The sequence below is a fragment of the Oculina patagonica genome, chromosome 6 (assembly GCF_052425735.1).
Source record: "Oculina patagonica isolate OP01 chromosome 6, crgOcupat, whole genome shotgun sequence".
Classification (NCBI taxonomy): domain Eukaryota; kingdom Metazoa; phylum Cnidaria; class Anthozoa; order Scleractinia; family Oculinidae; genus Oculina; species Oculina patagonica.
In genome coordinates this window covers 5,479,401-5,498,205 of record NC_135763.1, presented here as the reverse complement: position 1 = coordinate 5,498,205, position 18,805 = coordinate 5,479,401, and the positions used below count along the sequence as shown (strand labels likewise).

The 18,805-nt window shown below is 37.8% G+C and overlaps 2 protein-coding genes across 15 annotated transcripts; both read left to right on the top strand.

Annotated features, from left to right (window-relative positions):
* The first annotated feature begins 3,940 nt into the window (after positions 1-3,940).
* On the top strand, positions 3,941-9,776 carry LOC144657057 (uncharacterized). 14 transcript variants are annotated; one of them, XM_078517351.1, is made up of 7 exons: positions 4,461-4,664; positions 5,125-5,185; positions 5,785-5,875; positions 6,074-6,176; positions 6,885-6,966; positions 7,105-7,176; positions 8,326-9,776. In XM_078517351.1, exons 4-7 carry the CDS (start codon positions 6,137-6,139, stop codon positions 8,387-8,389), a joined length of 258 nt encoding a protein of 85 aa, XP_078373477.1. In that variant the 5' UTR covers positions 4,461-4,664; positions 5,125-5,185; positions 5,785-5,875; positions 6,074-6,136; the 3' UTR covers positions 8,390-9,776. The 14 variants fall into 14 exon arrangements, 3 of the variants coding, with proteins under 3 accessions (XP_078373477.1, XP_078373475.1, XP_078373476.1); XM_078517349.1 differs by having other exon boundaries at positions 6,063-6,176; XM_078517350.1 differs by having other exon boundaries at positions 5,071-5,185; positions 6,063-6,176.
* Positions 9,777-16,993: 7,217 nt separating this feature from the next.
* On the top strand, positions 16,994-18,353 carry LOC144656890 (uncharacterized). The gene is made up of 3 exons (XM_078517138.1): positions 16,994-17,165; positions 17,622-17,726; positions 18,145-18,353. The coding sequence occupies exons 1-3, from the start codon at positions 17,061-17,063 to the stop codon at positions 18,253-18,255; spliced, it is 321 nt and encodes a 106-aa protein (XP_078373264.1). The 5' UTR covers positions 16,994-17,060; the 3' UTR covers positions 18,256-18,353.
* The last annotated feature ends 452 nt before the right edge of the window (positions 18,354-18,805 follow it).

The following is an 18,805-nucleotide window of genomic DNA, read 5'->3' as shown; positions in this document are numbered from 1 at the left end:
GTACTTCTTAGTGTTAAGGAACGTGTGGGATTCAAACCCACAACCTTCGGGTTACAGGTCCACTGCTCTACCATCTGAGCTACAGAGCCATGATGGGAACAGCGCGTGAGTGAATCCCTTTTGATTCACTCATTTATGTGCCTGAGGATTATTCTAAACTAAAATAAACTGTATATCCTAGAAACTATGAGAGAATAGGGGATTATGTGGGATTCAAACCCATAACCTTCGGGTTACAGGTCCACTGCTCTACCATCTGAGCTACAGAGCCATGATGGGAACAGCGCGTGAGTGAATCCCTTTTGATTCACTCATTTATGTGCCTGAGGATTATTCATAACTAAGGAAAACTGTAAATCATAACCACTAAAACAAAACAGAGGCTTATTTGGGCTTCAAACCCAGGCCATAACTTCGGGTAACAGGTCTACTGCTCTACTATCTGAGCTTCAGAGCCATAATGGGAACAGCGCGTGAGTGATTCTCAGTTGATTTACTCATTAATAGACCAGAGGATAAATCTAAACTAAACAATACAACACAAACATTACTAATAACTATGAAATGATTGTTTATAGTAAGTACAGCAATTATTCCACTCACGCTTGTTGTTGGCTATGAAACGACCATAGCCGGTCATCTCATATTCAACAATTTGCGCGTTTGGAATAATTGTTAAGTATACTAACTCAGTGTTAGCTATGAATCACATTAGACAGGAAGAAGGCGTGGCTGCTTACAAGACTGTTATGTGCGGTAAAGTATCAATATAAATGGCTAAGTAGTTTGGCTGATTTTGCTGTGAGTTCGATTCTGAGAAAAACAAAAACAAAAAAAAACAACATTTTCAAATTCTAATTACGATCTGGATAGAGGACCCGCAGGAAAACCAGCTACGGCTGATGTGGTTTCCTCTCTAAATATTGCGGTATTTTATTTCTTCCGTCTGACCTCATGGCACAGAGCCGGTGCCAGAATGACTACCATTGTGTGGTGCTTCCATGCCAGTGCTAGTGCAAGAACCTGAGCGTGTGCCTCTGTCCATTTGGTCGGAGAACGAACTGTCATTTATGTCAGTTTGACTGAAGTATAATTAAAATACAAAATACTAGATATGGCTAAATAACATATAGGTAGATGATATCGGAACGGTTGGGATTCGAACTCACGACCAGTTTCTAAACTAAAATACTCTGTACTGACCACTGAAAGAAAATCAGTGGCTACGGTGGGATTCAAACTCACAAGCTTCACGTTACAGGTCTACTGCTCTACCATCTAAGCTACAGAGCCACGATGGAAACAGCGCATGAGTGATTCCCATTTGATTCACTCATTTATATGCCTGAGGATGTTTCTAAACAAAAATACACTGATCACTGAAAACAAAGCAGCATAGGTAGGATTCAAAGGCGTTTAATCGCTTTAGTAAAACAATTATTCCACTTGCTCCTGTTGGATATGAGATGATAATAGCCGGCCATCTCATATCCAACACGCGCTTTTGTGGAATAATTGTTAAGTATACTAACTTGTTAGTTATTTATTACATTAGACAGGTAGAATACCGTGGCTGCCCGCCAGATCGTTATGGGAGTAAAGTATGACTATGAATTGCTGCGTGGGGCTGTGTATGACTGACAAAGTATGGCCATGAAGGCATGATAGAAGGGGAAAATATAAGTCTAGAACTGGTCATGTATCACTCTGTAAGCTAGATTATGTAGGCCCATGAATGACAAAGAATGGCTTTGTAATAGTATGTAGGGATATAGGGCAATATGTATTACCGTACGTATGGTCATGTATTACTCTGTAATATTATGTAGGCCTATGGATGACAAAGTATGGCTATGTAATAGTATGTAGGGATATAGGGCAATATGTATTACCGCATGTATGGTCATGTATTACTCTGTAAGGTTATGTTGGGCTATTTATGACAATGTATGGCCATGTAACTAGTGTATAAATAATGTTCATGTAAGACTCTGTAAGTTTATGTATGTTTGATAACGTAGGTCTATTTATGGTATAGCGGTTATGATTCGTGCCTTCCAAATCAGTGTGTCAATTTGGTATCAAAACCGCGGGTACATGCTTTTGTGTTCTTCTTTGTTTCTTTCTTGTTCTTTTTTTTTTTAATCTTTTTTTTAGATCCGGTTGAGGAAACTGGTATCCTTTATTTCATTTTACCATTTTGTTATCTCACTTTTAATGTTGTATTTGTATTCATTATATGGTTACTGCCGCTTATCACATCGACGTTGCAAAGGGAGTATTAGGCATGGTGTACAATTATTACATTCATTAATAAGGGTAGATAAATAACACTTTTTCTTTTCAGGATACAGCCCATTTTGGCTTAGTCCACTTGCTATAATAAATAATCTTATCTGAAAAAATCGTTCACTCCGGCACAAACCAACATCGAACTGTCTCACAAATCCAAACTATTAACTCCTTATCCATCAGCATGCTTGTTTATTCGACTTAATCTCGAGAAAAAATTCTTTAAATGATGGAATCTTCCAAACCGAGTCTAGACACATTGAGGGACTGGGCAAAAACCGGAAAAATGATCAAACAATCGTTGCCAAAGCAATCTTCGGAAAGCTTCGGACATCTCCGGCAGCGCCCGTACATCGTATACCGAACATCTCAGAATACATTCGAAAAAAGGCCGGAAACATCCTCGAAATTCCAGTAACCGATGGCTCTTCGGCATCGTCTGAACATCGTATACCGAACATTTTAGAATATACTTAAAAACGTCATAAACATGTATCACTCTGTTAGGTTATGTAGGGGCATTAACAATGTATGGCTATGTAACTCGTGTATAAATAATGCTGATGAAAGACTCTGTAAAGTCATGTATCACTATGTATGATTATGTAGGTCTATTTATGGTATAGTGGTTATGATTCGTGCCTTCCAAATCAGCGTGTCAATTCAGTGGTCAATTCCTGCTGCTGTTGTTGAATTGTAATGACTAAATAAATAATATCGACGTTACAAAGAGAGGAAGTCATGGTGTGCAAATATCACATTCATTAGCGTAGATGAATAAGATTTTTACTTTTCAGGATACAGTCCATTTTGGCTTACGGCAATGATAAATAATAAATAATATTATCTGAAAAAATCGTTCAGTCATTTCCACTTCTGCTGATTAAAAACGTCTATCACACTCGCACAAGCCAACATCCAACGCCTGTCTCACAGATTCGAACAAGTAACTCCTAAACCGAGCATCACTAATTCGATTAAATTTCGAGAAAAAAATCTATAAATGATCGAATCCTCCAAACCGAGTCCAGACACATTGTGGGACGGCTGGACACGAACAGGATAAATGATCAAACAATCGTTGAACTCAGAGTATAATCGAAAAACGTCGGAAACATCTTCAAAAACTCCGGTTACTATGACTTCGAAAAGCTTCGGACATCTTCGGCATTGTCTGTACATCGTATACAGAACATCTCACGGTCCTAAAGAAAAGAAAAAACTTACTCAGCAAAAGCGGTTTTAATTGGATGTTAACCTTTATATTTGAATATTTCATCAGGCATGGCCTGACTTCTTCATGGAATGAACAAATCATTCCCTGAAGAAGTCACGCGGGTCAGACCGTGCCGTGACTTCTTCAGGGAATGAAGTGTGAAGCTCATTCCCTGAAGAAGTCGCGGCACCGCCTGACTTGGCCTTACAAGGCCTGACTTCTTCGGGGAATGAACTGTAGAGTTCACTCCCCAAAGAATTCAGCAGTTTTCAGGCTGTGTTCTGACTTCTTCAGAGAATGAACTACACAGTTCATCACTGAAGAAGTCATGCCATGTCTGATGAAATATTGGAAATTACGGTTTATCATCTTAACCGTACGGTCGACCTCCCTCTATTTTGTAACAACTGATAATTATAATAGCGAAAAAGAGATTGAGAGAAAACGATATTAAAAATCGAACATATTTGTCCCGTATTCAACTAATCGATCTCTTCTCTTTGCTGTGCAGATTAGTTTGTATTTTATTCTTTTAATTTTTCAGGTTTGCGCATGGATCACCTGGATGACAATTTATGTCCACCTGTAGCGCTATTCCTGGTCAAATAACACTGGTATGTGTAAAGTATGGCTACGAAGGGCTATGTTGGAATATGATAGCTTACAGCTTGCAACCTCAAAAGAAGAGAAGAGCCTAGGGCGGAAGTGAGTCTCTTGAGACAACAGTACAAATGGTAGATGTCCAGCAGTTTCACGTTCATATTCAAAGATGGCGGACGGTGTCGCGGACGGTAAACTAACTTTTTTACAAGCTTATTTTTAACAGAGTTAGTAGAGGAGACTAACTCTGTTTTGAAACTTTTGAAAATAACACCAGTTTACTTTCTTGTTAGTTTTTCAGAAAAAAATGTTAGTTTTCCCTTCGGAAATCCGGCTGGTAATTGAGGTTAAATGGTGTCTGAGAATACTGTGTTGGAGCATATTTTCAGATATTTTATGTGTTGTTACAGCAAATGCTAATGCTATAAAGGGTTAATCTGCTTTGTGTTTTCTTTAATCTTCCAGATTGGGATACTGGATGTTGACTATGCAGGGCAAGTATTCCAAGAATGATGAATTTGGAGGAAAAGGAAATATTACAGCAGCGTTCTTCTGGGTACGGTGAGTCATAATAAAATAAAATTATATCTTAAGTATATGTATAGTTAGTGATGGCCTTTGCATGTTTTCGACTTATCAATTTATTACAAGTGGTGTACATGATAATGTTGTTATCAGTGGCTTTTAATTTTTATAATGCTAGTTTTTACTGATCATTTATAATAACCTTTTTTTGTAGTTGGGTTCCAGTCTACATGGACAAAGGATCAAATAACTTGGAGCTGTGTCAAAAGGTTCCTTGTTTAATAGCAGACGGATGCTGTGGTGTGAAGATAGAGGACCTGAAAAAATGGTATTTACTAAAATCTGTATTACTTTCAATTTTACGAGACTTGTTTTCGAGAAGAATTAAGTTTTATAAATGCTACATTTTACTGATCGTTTATAATAATTTTTCTTAGTTGGATTCCAGTGTACAAAGACAATGATCAAATGACATGCTGTTGTGTCAATAGGTTCCTTGCTAAATAGCAGAGATGATGCCATGGTGTGAAGATAGAGGACCTAAGAAAAATGGTATTTATTTAAGTTTTGTGTTTATGGGACTTGTTTTCAATTAGAAGGACCATGGAGCTTATTATCAGAACTTCTCCTGTACTGTAGTTACAGGGACGGCGGAGCATTTTTCCAACTGGGGGGGCTGACTAGTGACTTAAAGTGGGGGGGGCTTAAAAGACCCTTCTCTTAGTTAGTCTTTATTTTTTTGGAAAAAGTGCCCCCCCGGCTCCGCCGTCTCTGAGTTAATGGAAGTGATCACATCAGTGATGTGTGTGTGTGATCTGAACAAAATCCGGTGTCAAATCTGAGGGTTTCCTTCCTTGTAGATCTTAACTTGTACTGAATCCAGGGGAGCTAGTCTATGGCCTGGAGCCTGTCTCTTACAAGTGTTACCACAAAGAGGCAAACAAAATCATACATTTTCCCTCTACGTGTCAGAGATTAATTTGTACCCTTGAGAATGTGTTGAACATTACAGCAACATGGAGCATTAAATTTTCACTGTACATAAATTATCAAATTGAGGTTAAGTATCTTCAAGAATGTGTTAGCAAAACAACATAGATCCATCTATTTACAAGTGGTCAATCTTAATTGTGTTTTCTTTGATCTTCCAGACTGGGATGCTGGATGTTGACTTATGCAGGGCAAGTTTCCAAAGAGTGATCAATGTGGAGGGAAAAGACAATTACACCAGTGTTCTTCTGGGTGAGTCATAATAAAATGAAATGTAGTATTAATAGCTAGTTATGCCCTTTGGATGTTTTTGACTTAACAATTTATTACAAGTGGTATACAACATTATTATAATGTTATTTTCAGAGCTTGCCTATATTGTCGGAGTTTCTATTACCCGGTATTTACATTTACTGATCATGTGACTGCTCTTTCTTAGTTGGATTCCAGTGTACACAGACAAGGACCAATGACTTGCTGCTGTGTCAATAGGTTCCTTGCTAGATAGCAGAGATGATGCCATGGTGTGAAGATAGAGGACCTAGAAAAAATGGTATTAATTGCAATCTGTGTTACTTCTAAATTTATGAAACTTGTTTTCAAAGAGAAAGAACCAAGGAGCTTGTTATGGGAATTTTTACAATATTGAAGTAGGAGAAGTAAAGAGCCAAAAATCTCTACACATAGATGTCCTTAACACATACAAACTAGCCAGACAGGCTAAGTAGAAATGCAGTTTTGGCTAGTAGGTTCTAGCCTTTCATTAGCCGAAATGGCTAGTTAAAATTTCAGGAATTTGATTGGAAAAAAATCATACATCGAAATCGACTCCAAGAGAACAGGACTCACAAGTACACTGTTGTCACATATAAAATTATCAAAGACTGTGGACAAGCTGGAATTACCAAAAAGTAAACTAAGTTAACCCTAAAGATAATGATAACAGAGCCAGTGAAGATGGCACCAAACCTTAGTTACTGTAGCTTGTTATTATTATTTAATAAGTACATTTCGGCTAGTAAAGTCAAAGCTGTCACAAGCCAATTGGCTAGCTAGCAAAAAAGTTAGTCTCAAGCTCTGACTTTAGGTGTGCCTTCAAATTTTACTGCCTAGAATAAATATTGAGCTTTGTTGCTAGCTGTGGAACATCATTGTTATTTCTGTGTCAGTATTTCCTCCATTTATGTCTGTCAGTAATATTTAGCATTATTGGTTGAAATACTTGAGTAACATTGTGTTCGCATTAATGTGTTTGGCGTAGGTGTGTCTGATGTTAGAGGACTGAACCTTTCAGAGAGTGTAGGAGAACATAAGTGGATTTGTTGGTCATCGACTGTTGCAATGTAAGTTTTCGTGCTGAATGGGTTCTTTCATGTAATATCAAAATTAAATAACATGTTTTGGTTTGGGTTTGAATGTTAGTGTTACACCAAGCTTTATAGTAGTTGTGCACTAAAAGTAACATTTAACTTTCCTTTAAGGAATTACACATGCGTTTTCAAGAGAAGGAGGCGAGGGCTCAGCAAGGAACTCAGTGATGTGCCAGTGTGCAGGTAATTGTATAATTTTCAATGTTATTGGTTCATTTTCAAAAAAAGGTTGCTGTCCTTTGTTCTCAATAAATGTTTTTTCCTTGTGACCCCATTCAAGTAGCCTGGGAATACAGCCGTCTCTCATTCGCGTCCCGCAACAAAGAGCGAAACGCGAAGAGAGACGTCTGCGATTCGCGGCCAGAAATTCCATACTGATGACGTAAATCTGTTCAGAATCCGGACAGGAGTGCTGATTGGTCAGCTAGCTAATTTACATAATGTATGCAAAATATAACACTTCATTACCACACATGTGATTACACGAACGGAAAAACACCGGATGTTGTTGCAGACTGAAAGTTGACCAGGGGAAGGATCGTGAAGCTACTCTGAAGCTAAACCTTACAATTTCTATGATTTCTCGCTTCATATGTAAATGGGAAACATAAGAAACTGCTTTATGAACCAGACGAACGACCTCAAAGTACAGAAAGGATGCGCCACTGCGGCCATTAAAAATAGATCAATTTTGACACCTAACATTTATTGTCGACGTAAAGTCAGCCGGCAAAACGAACAAGCAACAAAAATGTGAAATACAGATAACCTGAACCATTCTCAATCAAAAAATAAATGCTACATAAAAACAGAATTTGATGAAGAACAGGGAAAGAAGAAACTAAGTGTCTTTCAGTAGAATTGTTATGATCGTTGCAGTACATTTATGGCCCATTACCACCGAGAGATGCGCTCATGTTCCAAAACAATCAATGTCATTTAGTGATTTCACAGCTTATTTTTTCAAATATTACAACTCGTAAAGGGATTCCTAATTTTTGCGATGAAGTTATCCGCTGTAAACGTGTCCTTGACTGCCTTGAAAGTGTTTTGATCAAGCAAGTAATGAGAGGCTGAGAACGAAAGTATAATTATGCAAGACCAACTGCGTGTGGTGTGGGGAAATCTAATTAGCGGTTAACATCATCAGTATGGAATTTCTGGCCACGAATCGCAGACGTCTCTCTTCGCGTTTCGCTCTTTCTTGCGGGACGCGAATGAGAGGCGGCTGTATTCGCAGGCTACCATTCAAGTAGCCACACAAATCTAAACGTCAGTTCTAGCTATCGTTTGCTTGAAAATCTTAAGTTATTTATTCTTGTTTCTTTGCAGGCTGACTATTTCAAAGGATCTCAATCTTAACACAATCCTTAAAAGAAGGCAAAGCCTTTATTGACATGGAGTCCAGACGAGATTCTGTCTCTACTGACAAACATGACTGAGATCAAGTGATCAACAACTGGTTTCTCCTTACATCGTTAGTCTATTGTCCATCAGTCAAGTGGTGAGAACAAAGACATTTATCAGCTAGGGGATAATGTCTTGATGGACCACCATTTTCTCACAATGAACATTGAAAGAGATGTATGGGAATAAGTAAGGAGAGCTGAAATGAAAAGAATGCGTAACTAAACAGCATCTTGATAAGGAAAGATCTCAGTTGCATTTACTTTCAACACACATTTATGTAATATATGTGACTATACATGTAGCTACAAAACCAGTTTCCTCTATGACCTCTTCAGTTGGTTGCCATAATAGATGTCAATCTGGGATGACTTCATGCATCCATGCATGGAAAGTAAACCTCATTATCAGCTTCCAAATGACAACTTTGTTTAAAAAATAACCAACAGAAACATTGATAACTATAATAGAAAATAATATAATTTTTCATAAATACTTGAAGAGAAAGATGGGCATAAAATTACATAACATTTTGATGAACCATGCCATTCACATTTACATTTGAAAATTTTACAAAGGTAAATGTGCAGGGTAAGATGTTCATCAAAACCTTATATGTAGTTTGAGTGCTCCTCTTAATCTTAAGGTATTTATTCAAAATCTTAAGTTGTTAGAAATAAAAAACTAAAATAACAATAAAACAATATTATTTAAAATTAAAAATAAATAAAAACATTTTGGAACTTGATATATATAGGTACATGTAATTATTTTTCATATGTGGTTACATGAAGTCATTCCAGATTCAACTCTTACATGGCAACCAACTGAAGAGGTCACAGACTAAACTAGCTTTTTAGCTGCACATTCCTCGTGAATGCGTGTTAAAATTAAATGTAAGTACGGTCGTTCCTGATCGGGGTATTTGTTGATTAGATTTTTACCAGGCCAATAAATCTAGTACCCTTTTACCTACAGTGTATCTAGTATCCTTTATTCAAAATACTCAAAAATTGTAACAGATAAAAGGTCATGAATCAAATGGAAACAAATGCAAGCTGTATCTAAAGCTGTCTGAATTGTACTTTATTATGATTTGGATTGCATAAATAGTATTTTTTAGAACTCGTTGTCATTGATTTTTCATCTTGGAGGGGCGAAAATGTGTGAAAAAGAAGGGGACTGGGGAGAGGCTAATAATGAACATGAGTCACTTTCGCATGTTTGCATTGCTGGTTTTTCATAAGATTCAATAAAATAAATCAAAGGTCTCTTTAGGCTATAAACTCGTGTAATCGTGATAACTTTTATTTTTATTTTTTGTGAAATGGAAATAAAGTTTAAAAAACGTGACAATTGCCACGCGATTTGCATTACGATTGCACTTCAATATATGTTTAATTACAATTAAACGTGAAGAGATGATGAAATTTTCACTTCATTTTTTGGTATTACTGTGCGTTAGCCCTTTCTTATTATTCGTGTGTTTTTTTGTTTCCTAATCTGCAATGCTGTGGCTTATTATTCCTCCAAGCCTAAATACACTGGAATAAGCTGACTATTTCTCTCATTTCTCCTCTTAATGTATCATTCAAATTTAAAAGCGCCCATCCTCCTCGGGCAAACCCTGGGCATTCAGTTTCTTTTCTGAAAACCTTCGGTCGAATTCTTGACCGTGTTGTCAGTTTACAAGGTCAAAATGGCCCATATCAACCGTAAGGGCTTTTACACAGAGCGTCAAATTCTCTACCCTCTACCAGCTCTACGGTTTATAAAAAAGGAAAAGGTATACCTGACAACAAAACTAACGAGAATCGAAATTAGAAACCTGTGATGTGTAATTTGTGTTCATGTAGCGAGCTCTGCTAATACGTATTGTGAAGGGTACCAGTACTTAGACTGTCCACAGCCCTCTATTTTTCGCGCTTTTCGATCGATGAGCGCGTGGCGAGAACGGTGAGAGAACTGGACGCCAGCGCAAAACGGAAGAAGCAAGAGGGTGGGGGGCGGGGAGCGAAAAAAAAATTTCCTTCGCTCGCTCCCCCCCCCCCCCCCACCCCCTCCTCCTCCCACGCGCTCGTGCTTCGCGCTCGCTTCGTTTGCTTTTTTGTGTTTAAAAATCGAGAGGCTGTGGACAGTCTAACTAGTACTGGGCCTGGACGCTTGATCGTCAATCAGGCCTGTCACGCCAGTCACATAAAAGTCCGAGGTTTGTGTTAGAAAAGTGCACCAGCCGTTACTCTAATGAAATCTTTTGTTATTTTTACTCTACACCCTCAGATAGATTATGTTTAAGCACGACGGAATAATTTTATTATGTTATATGAAATTCAAACTTTTTTTTGCGGTCACCCCTCACGTGACGTCATCAAAATTCTAAATCCAGAATCGCGAGCCCTCTGACTTTTTATCCTTCACTAGCTATTAGACGTCCTTAATATATATCTTATTGAAGGTTTTCAGCTCGATAGCATCCATCGTCTTTGAGAAATAACATTTTGAATTTCGGAGTTTTGCGCCACACGACATTAGAATGGCCGCCTGAAGGCTGTCACGTATGCTTAAAAAGAATGCCTCATTCTGTTATTTTTAACGATCTGAACAATTGAGGCTTTACAAGAAGTGTTTATATGAATGTTTACGTGTTCACGAAGGTGAACTGACCGCGTTTTATAGCAGAAGTGAATGCCAGATGTTTTCATTGATTTCCGGCGGCCATCTTGATGCCCTTTCACATGGGATCCAACATGGCGTTTCCATACTGTGCTCTCTAAATTTGTGTTTAACATTATGACGGATAACTCGAGTACGGAATACCGTACAGACCTGAGACTTGGATACGTAGACTATCTTGTTATTTTCTACAACCTGTAAAATTCTTGATTTGTTTAACTCAATAGCTTTGGATTTATTTTTTTGCAGCGCGTGACAGTATCGTTACTTGCGTGACAGTGAAAACCAGCAATAGTCCATTCCCTAACTCTTCCTTCCGGGGAGGGGAATGAACCCAACCAAGGCGCGAGAAGAAAGAGACGCTCTTCTTGCGCCTGAGTTTATTCAAAACCTGAAACCCACTTTGAGAAAGGTTTCAATCAAAATACTCCACGTTCTAAGTAACCACTGAGTGCAGAGGCCCGCTTGAGAAAATCAAACACGAACTTACCTCATGCAATAATTGTCCAAAACATTACATACACATTATTTATTATTCCGTTACAGAACTTATTCCTCAGTTCCTTCATCATTCGAAAGCGACACAGAGGCTGCCCGAAAGGCTTTGTCTTTTTTTTTTTTTTTTAGGGTTAGTCGAGTGGGTGGCAGTACTTCGCACAAGGATACGCGACGCGCAGTCAAAAACACGGGGCTGGGGTCCCGGGGTCCCGGGGTGTGGAAAACGCGGGTTCCCGGGGTCAGTAGAAAACACGGGGTGTGGGAAACCCGGGGTTCCGGGGTCTGTAAATAAAAAGATCTAGACGGCGAAAAATTGATAAATGTATGGCTAAAACGACAAGTATAATAGTTTATCACCAAACTTAGGAGAGGGTGCTAATGGGGTTAACAGTTAACTGACAATTGGCCAAAAAAATAGTAGTTAACTGATATTTGGCCACAAAATTAGCAGTTAACTGATAAATGAAAAGTTAACAGTTAAGTGACATTCTTTTAATTATACTGAATACGGTTGTTGCTGTTAATAAAAACAACAAGTTTTTTCCTAACACCAAAGCTATTTCGTGACATTTACCTGCCCCGCTGCGTGACCAGGTGACATGTTAACTGATATGCGGAAGGTACCAGGATCGTACCAGGCACATGTTGATCTCCGTGATGGCGTCAAGTGAGGCGTGGTCAAAGTTATTCTAAGTTTTTATCGAGATGCTGACGAAGGATCGACATTCAAACAAAAACAGAGGTCGCGTACTCTTTGAAATGGCAAATCACAACTCGATGGACAAGAGGAAAAAATTGGACTCGGTGCATTTGACTTAAATTTGTTACCTACACACGGACCTGCCCTGGGCACTGTGACTGACATGACGGTCGCATCATACTAATCAGTGTTTGACATACGCACCCATTACAAGCCCACTGAAACATTTGAGTACACTCATCACTCCTCGGGTCACCCACCAGAAGTTAGTAAAGGTTTTATCAATGGGGACGCCTGAGACTGCTTAGAACAAATTACTCTCAAACAAAATTTGATGAGAATATCCGACCAAGAGAAAAGCCCTGGGAACGAGGTTGTAAAAAATCAAGCACTTCCAATCACATTTTATCGAGAGAGGTTACCCAGAAAGCCTAGTCTCGTCTAAAGAACTCTCGCGGAAGTTAATTTTGAACACAGGAAGTAGACCCTCCAACCAAAATTTAAATCTTGCCTTTTGTAACGCAATACCAACCTGCAGTACCAAACACAATACGAACTTGAAGCAAATTCTCATGAAAAATTGGCATTTTATTGAACAACAACCATTGCATAAGAAAATACAAAGAACCTTCCCTAATATTATACAAAAGGGGAAGGTCTTTTAAAGATATACTCGTAAGATCGAAATTATGAAAATGGCCAATACACGTGCGTGAGAGTCGTGAATGCCTGTCTTTTTATTTTTTTATCACTGACATGCTGAAGTAAAGAAAATTCAGGTTATGACGCAATAATTTTCGCTGTAAGAAAAGGAAAGTTAATAGATAACTGAAATTAGTAGTTAGCTGACAATTGGCCAAAAAAATAGCAGTTAACTGACAATTAGCCTAAAAATTAGTAGTTAACTGACAATTGGGTACCCCCCATTAGCACCCTCTTTGGACATTCGTAAAACGTGTTTCCTTGCATTCAAAGCCTATTTTTCATGTCGTAAAAAATCCATTCAAGTTTGTGAATCATATACTTGTTTTTGCGATCCTTTTAAATATCGTCTTTTTCCATTAAAGAAAGAAACTATATATGAGTTATTAACATTTTGTTATTGGGAAATAATTTTCTGCCAAAATTAACCCACAAATGTTTATCCTGAATCCGAAATCATTTGTACAAACTACGCGCCAGCATCTTCCATGTAGGTATAAATTTAGATCCTTTAAACGAATCTGATATCCTTTTTGGTCTGACATGTGCAAGACCACATTTTCTTCTTCTAAATAATATTATTATTATTGGAAAGCAAATAATATATCAGAGTCGTCTTAAACAATGTAAACCTTTACTTATTGACTTGAAAAATAAGCTAGAAGCGATAGAAAAAATAGAATGGAATATAGCGACTAGAAACAACAGACAAAAAAAACATAGCAAAAAGTGGCAAGCTCTCGTAAGCATTCGTTTTTCTGTAAATATAGATGAAGAACTTTGATCTCGGAAGAGTTTAAAAGTACACTTCTCTTCCCTTTGTTTTTGTTTTTGTTTTGTTTTCTTTCTGTTTTTGTTTTTTGTATCCATGTAATTGTAGCGTAAGTGTAAGCATGTAAACTAGTATGTAATTATATACAGAACTAATGTAAAATAAAATGGATTTGTAAGTCAGTGTACGTGTAATTGAATTCAATAAAAATAAATAAAAAATAATATAAAAAAATCTTCCACAACTGGCACTGGCGCTGATGTCATTCACCTAGCTAGTTCCATTCATAAATTGGCGTGCGGTGCCGTGGTTTTGGCAGTACCGAGTCATTACGAACAATAAGTCGGATGAGGAAATATCTGCCATATGCCATTCTGGCCAGTCTCAAATGTATTGTGAACGCTTTTGTCATTCCCCCCCCCCCCCCCTGGAATACTGCAACAGTATACTCTATGGCCTCCCTAAGCTTGAGTATAATAAACTGCAGCGAAAACTGAACATTGCGGCTCGACTGATTACTGGAACTAAGCGGAAAGAACACATTACTCCGCTCTTGCCCTCAAGGAACCGAAGGAACTGCACTGGCTTCCATGTCAAATCACGCATCGTTTTTAACCCTTTAACCGGCAATCGTACATATGTGTACGAAAAACACCAGCAGTGATTGAAAACACTCTAGCTTTTACATATCTGGGCACATGATGTTAATGACTGCTTTTTATGGCAAAGTGATAATTTTCATAGCTTTAAAAGCCAACTAACTGACTACAACTCTTAATTTCTGTTGCATATGGTTGTTTGTTCAGCAGCAAATTTGAAAATGCCCGTAACAGGACAACAACAAAAAACACACATCTTTGCCTCCATTTTTTTAATGAAAAAAATAATTCTGACTTCAAAAATATACATTTGCAGCAAACTTCAACCCTATTCCCTTCCGTTCACCAAGGAAATTTCCCATCAATCATTCAGAAGACTCAGCAATTACTATTCGATTAGAGCTATGCTTGCAAACCTGTAATTTCCTCGTTGCTGACCGAAAGGGATGCTTGGGAAAAACAGTCCAATCCTGCCGGCAAAATGTTGCACCGATTGCATTCTTTGGAAGTCAGAACTCGTCCAAAATGCCTTGGCAGGTCTTGGAATCCACCCACAGAACGGCCAGAGAGACAACTTTACCCATGGACCGCCATCTTTCGATTCGAATATTTCTGGCGTTCCAATCAAGACAAAATCATCTCTCACCTCTGGTTTCTTTCAGATGCTGGCCTCTACCCACCACTCTAGCTTAATGATGCCAGCCTGGGGGCTTCTGCAGTGAAAAATGACTCGAAAAATCACTTATAAACACAAAACGAGCCAAATACAAGCCCAACAGCTCGCCTACGAACGAAGCAACTGCCGACTACTGACGTCACAATAAAAATCTGAGCCCTCGGTGTTTCGAAACAGCACACATTTTTACTTGGACTTCTTATATGCAATCACGAAGTTCTACAGAATGTATAAGCCCAAAAAACCCCTTAAGAAAGTCACAGAAATCTGCCGGTTAAAGGGTTAAGATCCTATTTTTAATCTTCAAAGCCCTTAACCGTCATTCACCGACCTACTTAACTTGTCTTTTTAACGCCTAAAGACCAGCTCGTTCCCTTTCATCATCTGGCCAATTACTCTTACAAGTTCCTGGCACGCTGTGACGTTTACCATTTGTTAAATAGTGTCGGTAAAAGAATTTAGGCTTAGGTAACAAATTTTATTAATGAAGCACTTTTGATCGACAGCAATACGTACGTACCAAGTCCATTTCTCTAGCAAAAAAAAAGAGCACTAGAAATTCCCTGTTTAAAAAGATGAAATAAATTTGTTTTCAGGTTTACGGTTTGCCCTCGTGTTCTTGTCCCCGGCAAACTTCGTTCGATTTAGTTTTAAAGATAAGCGCATGACGTGTGTTACGAAACTTGCGTTTAAATTTTGATTTTTTTGCGATCCTTGAAAAAGGTTACTTCTCCCCTCTCAACCCTCTGTCCATCCACAATATAAAATATACAAAGCAAATTTCTTCCACTACTTTCACGTTCAGTTCAATCATTTAAATTTCAGAACCATATGAACAATATTTACCATCTTGTTGACTGTATAGCTTATAAGTACGTGTTATTACCTGATCTAGAAAATAAAGTTTAAAAATGTATGTGCATTTTTTGGCGTTTTCTTTTTATACCCTTCAGAATGATTATAAAATACTGCAAGACAACCAGGATTACCCGAAGAACGGTGTATGTGATAATTTCATAGCTAGTCAGCTGCAAAGCTGCAAAATCCCATTTTACAAATACAGTACGTCACTGCGTTTAATATGCTATATCGTATCAAATTTGCAATAAATACATCTAAAAAACAAGCAAATGGCAATAAAATTCACACCTTTTAGAATACATTAACTTCTTTCTTGTGAGAAAAAAAATCCTAAACTGACATTGACTTGAGGCCTACTGCAACTCGCGTAAGCTGGGTTTGTTCATTCACACAACTGAGCAAAGATAAAATCATAACTTTATATCATAAAGTAAACAACTTTGGACGTTTCTGTACAGATGTTACCTTCAAAGTCAAAACGTATAAACAAATCACTAAACTAAAGCAGTTTTGTATGAAACGTTTAGACACCTTTACAGAGTAAGCCTGTTTGCTTGTGCAGTCGGGGAAGTATATAAAATGTAATTTGTTTTTACTATCAAATGCCATTTTTTCTCTGAATCTTAGCATTCCTTTTGTTTTAATTTCTTTTACCATTCTCTGAATGCTCTTCTCGTAGATCATGTGTTTTAGGTTACACATAAAAACCAATGATTCGTCATTTTCATGTTTTCGTTACAATGAAAAAAAAATTGGACTTCTTGGTAAACACCTACACCTCATTTTTTTTCTTAATAACAAAAAACACAAAATTAATGACAACCGAAAACAAACAAAAAATGCAAGCCAAAACAACAACACAGAGGAAGAAACATACGGACTGCTGGCAGTATGTTTATCGACACAACTGCTCACACTCTAACAGATGTTTTGGTGTTTACAATGCATCATACATGACAGGTAACTACCAAAATTGATTGGGCCGCTGTGCATGTTACTATATGACGTAATGCATCTCCAAGGCAACAATCTAAGATAGAAACTTGCAAGTGCTCGTGCCGTTTTCTAATTGGTCAATACAGGAATGAGTATGTATTTATGCTGAAACACAGCACTTGTTCCTGACTGAGACTTTTTGTGCTGCTAGTAAGTAAAGAACAGTTTTTCAACGCTCCTAACATGAAGAGTTTGCTACTGCTTGGTGTTATCCTCACTGCTAGCCTTGTATTGGCACAAGACCCACCGCCACCACCGCCACCACCCACAGACAAACATCCCTTTAAGGTGAGTCAAAAGGAAGTGTTGTAAGATTAAAAATATTTGATATATTTTTTTTCAAATGCAAAGTATGCTGTAGATTCTTACTTACAGGCGGTACAAGTTACACTTTAGGGCCATTGAGTCATTTCACCCCTTCGAGAAGTTCAAATTCCCCCCCCCCTTGCCTATAATTGCGGCTTGCAAGCTGAAAGGGCGAATCATCTGAACCTTCTTAAAGATTCTGTAGACGTTGAAGCACTCCTCTTTTCAAAGCCTTGAAAGTCGTTTCTACGCATTATTTTACGATTTTTATGAAATGATATTTTTTAAAACAAAATTATTAAAAATTAGATGTAATGACCACATAATAGCCACCCATGGGATATCAAAAAGTCTTCTCAGGAGATATTTTCCTTAGCTTTTTTTAATATAAATGCTGTAAACTCTTTGCTGACTTTAATTGTTTTAATTCATTTACAGCAATGTCTGGAGACTTACAACACATGCGTTCAAAATGCCGGCGACGAATGGGAGCCCCAGCAAGCTTGCTTTCTGGGATTCTATGAATGTCAAAATATCTACACGGTAAGTGGCAATATATAAAATCACGAGAACTCAATCAATCAATCAATCAATCAATCAATCAATCAATCAATCAATCAATGTTTGTGTCAATCGGAATGAGAGTTAAAAGACTTCCCCAAAACGTAGTCCACAATTTCTAGCCGAAATTACCACAAAATCACTGCTCCATTTGCTTTTCGACCGAGATGTCCGGATTTTTTTATTTAATGGTGAGCACCCTAGTAAGTCTATTCAATCTTTGTTTTTTACGGATCCATTTCAATAAGCCTAGCCATATCAGTGGAGCGCTAGCCGTGAGATCAACAGCGTCATAATTATAGTCGTCGTTGTTGTTAAAATCATCGTCGCTGTATTTGCTTTTGTACGTATTTGTATTTATTCTTGCTACGATAACCAAAAAGTTATTTATGTTTTGCAGAGAAAATGCAGGAAACTGTACAGAAACCAGGCTTGTTACGAAATTCTCGGAAAGGATGAGTGCTGGAAGAAACTGCGTGCGTGTTATGGATCCAGCAATGGCGACGAATGAGAGAGTTTGATGTTATGATTCATTGTCTCATTAAAATGATAATGTTCAATAGAACCTGTCCTACCTGAGCATGAATAAAATACATTGTCATTGATGAATTTTGCTTCATTTTTATTGGCCGAGAGCCCACCACTTGACCTGCAAATAGCTACAAATATAAAAGTTCAGTTGAAAAAGAAAACTTCGCGTATCAATTATTCTGAATCGGGTTTCGGTTGTATTGCGTACAAACCCTAGAAGTTGTTATTTAGAAGATTGAAAATAATAACGATCATAAAAATATTTTATCATGCCGTTCTGCGAGATTTCATACTTTAGTGTAAAAGCAGGAGGGCATTTTGCGGGCGCATGCGTGCAACCGCTGTACAAAGACCGCGTGATCTTGGGAATAAAAATGGCGCGGAAGATTCAAACTTTGTTTTTTGTACTGTTTATCGTCACATAATTTAATATAGACGTAAATTTCGCTAAGAAAAAGTGTTTTGTGTGTGGCAAGGCTCTTATAAAGCAGATTTTCCTGCCTGCTTCGGGATCGTTGTTGCAAATAAAT

Bases quoted from the DNA above. Each gene is read 5' to 3' on its own strand.
- LOC144656890 (XM_078517138.1), top strand. From the start codon at position 17,061: ATGAAGAGTTTGCTACTGCTTGGTGTTATCCTCACTGCTAGCCTTGTA. The intron at 17,166-17,621 runs GTGAGTCAAAAG...ATTCATTTACAG, and splicing joins CAGACAAACATCCCTTTAAG to CAATGTCTGGAGACTTACAA. The intron at 17,727-18,144 runs GTAAGTGGCAAT...TATGTTTTGCAG, and splicing joins AATGTCAAAATATCTACACG to AGAAAATGCAGGAAACTGTA.
- LOC144657057 (XM_078517351.1), top strand. From the start codon at position 6,137: ATGATGCCATGGTGTGAAGATAGAGGACCTAGAAAAAATG. The intron at 6,177-6,884 runs GTATTAATTGCA...TGTTTGGCGTAG, and splicing joins TAGAGGACCTAGAAAAAATG to GTGTGTCTGATGTTAGAGGA. The intron at 6,967-7,104 runs GTAAGTTTTCGT...CTTTCCTTTAAG, and splicing joins TGGTCATCGACTGTTGCAAT to GAATTACACATGCGTTTTCA.